Source organism: Chrysochloris asiatica, unplaced genomic scaffold (assembly GCF_000296735.1).
Source record: "Chrysochloris asiatica unplaced genomic scaffold, ChrAsi1.0 scaffold00070, whole genome shotgun sequence".
Taxonomy (NCBI): Eukaryota; Metazoa; Chordata; class Mammalia; order Afrosoricida; family Chrysochloridae; genus Chrysochloris; species Chrysochloris asiatica.
In genome coordinates this window covers 14,518,706-14,519,942 of record NW_006408588.1, presented here as the reverse complement: position 1 = coordinate 14,519,942, position 1,237 = coordinate 14,518,706, and the positions used below count along the sequence as shown (strand labels likewise).

The 1,237-nt window shown below is 41.6% G+C and overlaps 1 protein-coding gene across 1 annotated transcript in view; it reads right to left on the bottom strand.

Annotated features, from left to right (window-relative positions):
• Positions 1-1,237, bottom strand: part of TMED8 (transmembrane emp24 protein transport domain containing 8) — a 59,140-nt gene that overhangs the window by 16,981 nt on the left and 40,922 nt on the right. The window contains exon 2 of the mRNA XM_006864789.1: positions 1,003-1,081. Coding sequence (XP_006864851.1) covers positions 1,003-1,081 — 79 coding nt within the window. The remainder of the gene's footprint in view (positions 1-1,002; positions 1,082-1,237) is intronic.

The window sequence follows — 1,237 nt, the reverse complement described above, 5'->3', positions numbered from 1 at the left end:
AATAAACACTCCCTGTCTCAGTTCCTTGCTTCCAAGACGACAAAGGAGAAACAACAGTCGTGCCAAAAAGGACTGCGGCCAAGTGCTGCCTATTCACTCACTGCACGATCTATGTAGGCTGTGTGCCCAAAGACAAGGCCAGTAGGAAGTTCCTAATTCAAAACATGGTAGAGGCCTCAGCTAGCAGGGTCATTTCCGAAGCAAGTCTCTTCAACACATATGTGTTTCCCAGGCTATATGTGAAACTACATTATTGTGTGAACTGTGCCATTCACAGCAAAGTGGTCAGGAACCATTCTAGTGAAGCCGGGAACGATCGAACACCCCCACCCCAATTTAGACCTGCAGGTGCTACCTAAGGACCTCCACCAAAGCCCATGTAAAGATTTGAGTCCTTAAAGGCTGATGAAAAACCAAACAGCGTGAAAATTACATGGAAATTACACTTTAAAAAGAAACAAAAACAAGCATACTTATTTACTAGTGTTATTAGGAGGATTAAATGAGATAATACAAACTGTTAGTGCTGTAGTGTTGATTAGGATTCAGAGTAAGCCCATGCGGCAGAGTCGAACTGTCCCATAGGGTTTCCAAGCTGTGATGCTTATGGAAGCGGACAGTTATACCTTTCTCCCACAGAGCTGCTGGTGGATTCAAACCATTGACTTTTCTATTACCAGACGCATGCTTAACCCCTGTGCCACCAGGGCTCATGTTCAATTTTAACGTTTGAACATGGACTTCAGGAGAAGATAAATGAAGATGTTACACGAGACTACTTGTTACAGTTTTATTCTCTGAGAGTAAAAGAAAAATGTATAGGCTGAAACAGCCCTTTGATAGTCCTGAAATACCATTTACGTGGATTCATTAATGACAAAACCACCGACTCTTCACTTCAGTTTCTTTTCTCTTAAAATCTCTGCCCTCCTTTCACCAGTTTTTTATCCGAGAAGATAAACCTCTAAAAGTTGTTACATGAAAAGCAGTTCCATTCCCTACCTGTGGAATGAGGAATGGAGTTCTGGAACTGAAGCAGAAGTCACTGGTGCAATCTTGGTATTTTCTGGCTCTTCATTCTCTAGAAAATCATGCAAAGAAAGAATTCAGTATCTGACAGGGGAGCAATAATTACATATATAAATATATATATATGCTGCTACTGCTGCTCTGTGTCACCAAGTCGGTTCTGACTCATAGCGACCCTGTATAGCATTTCTGAGGCTGTAAATCTTTA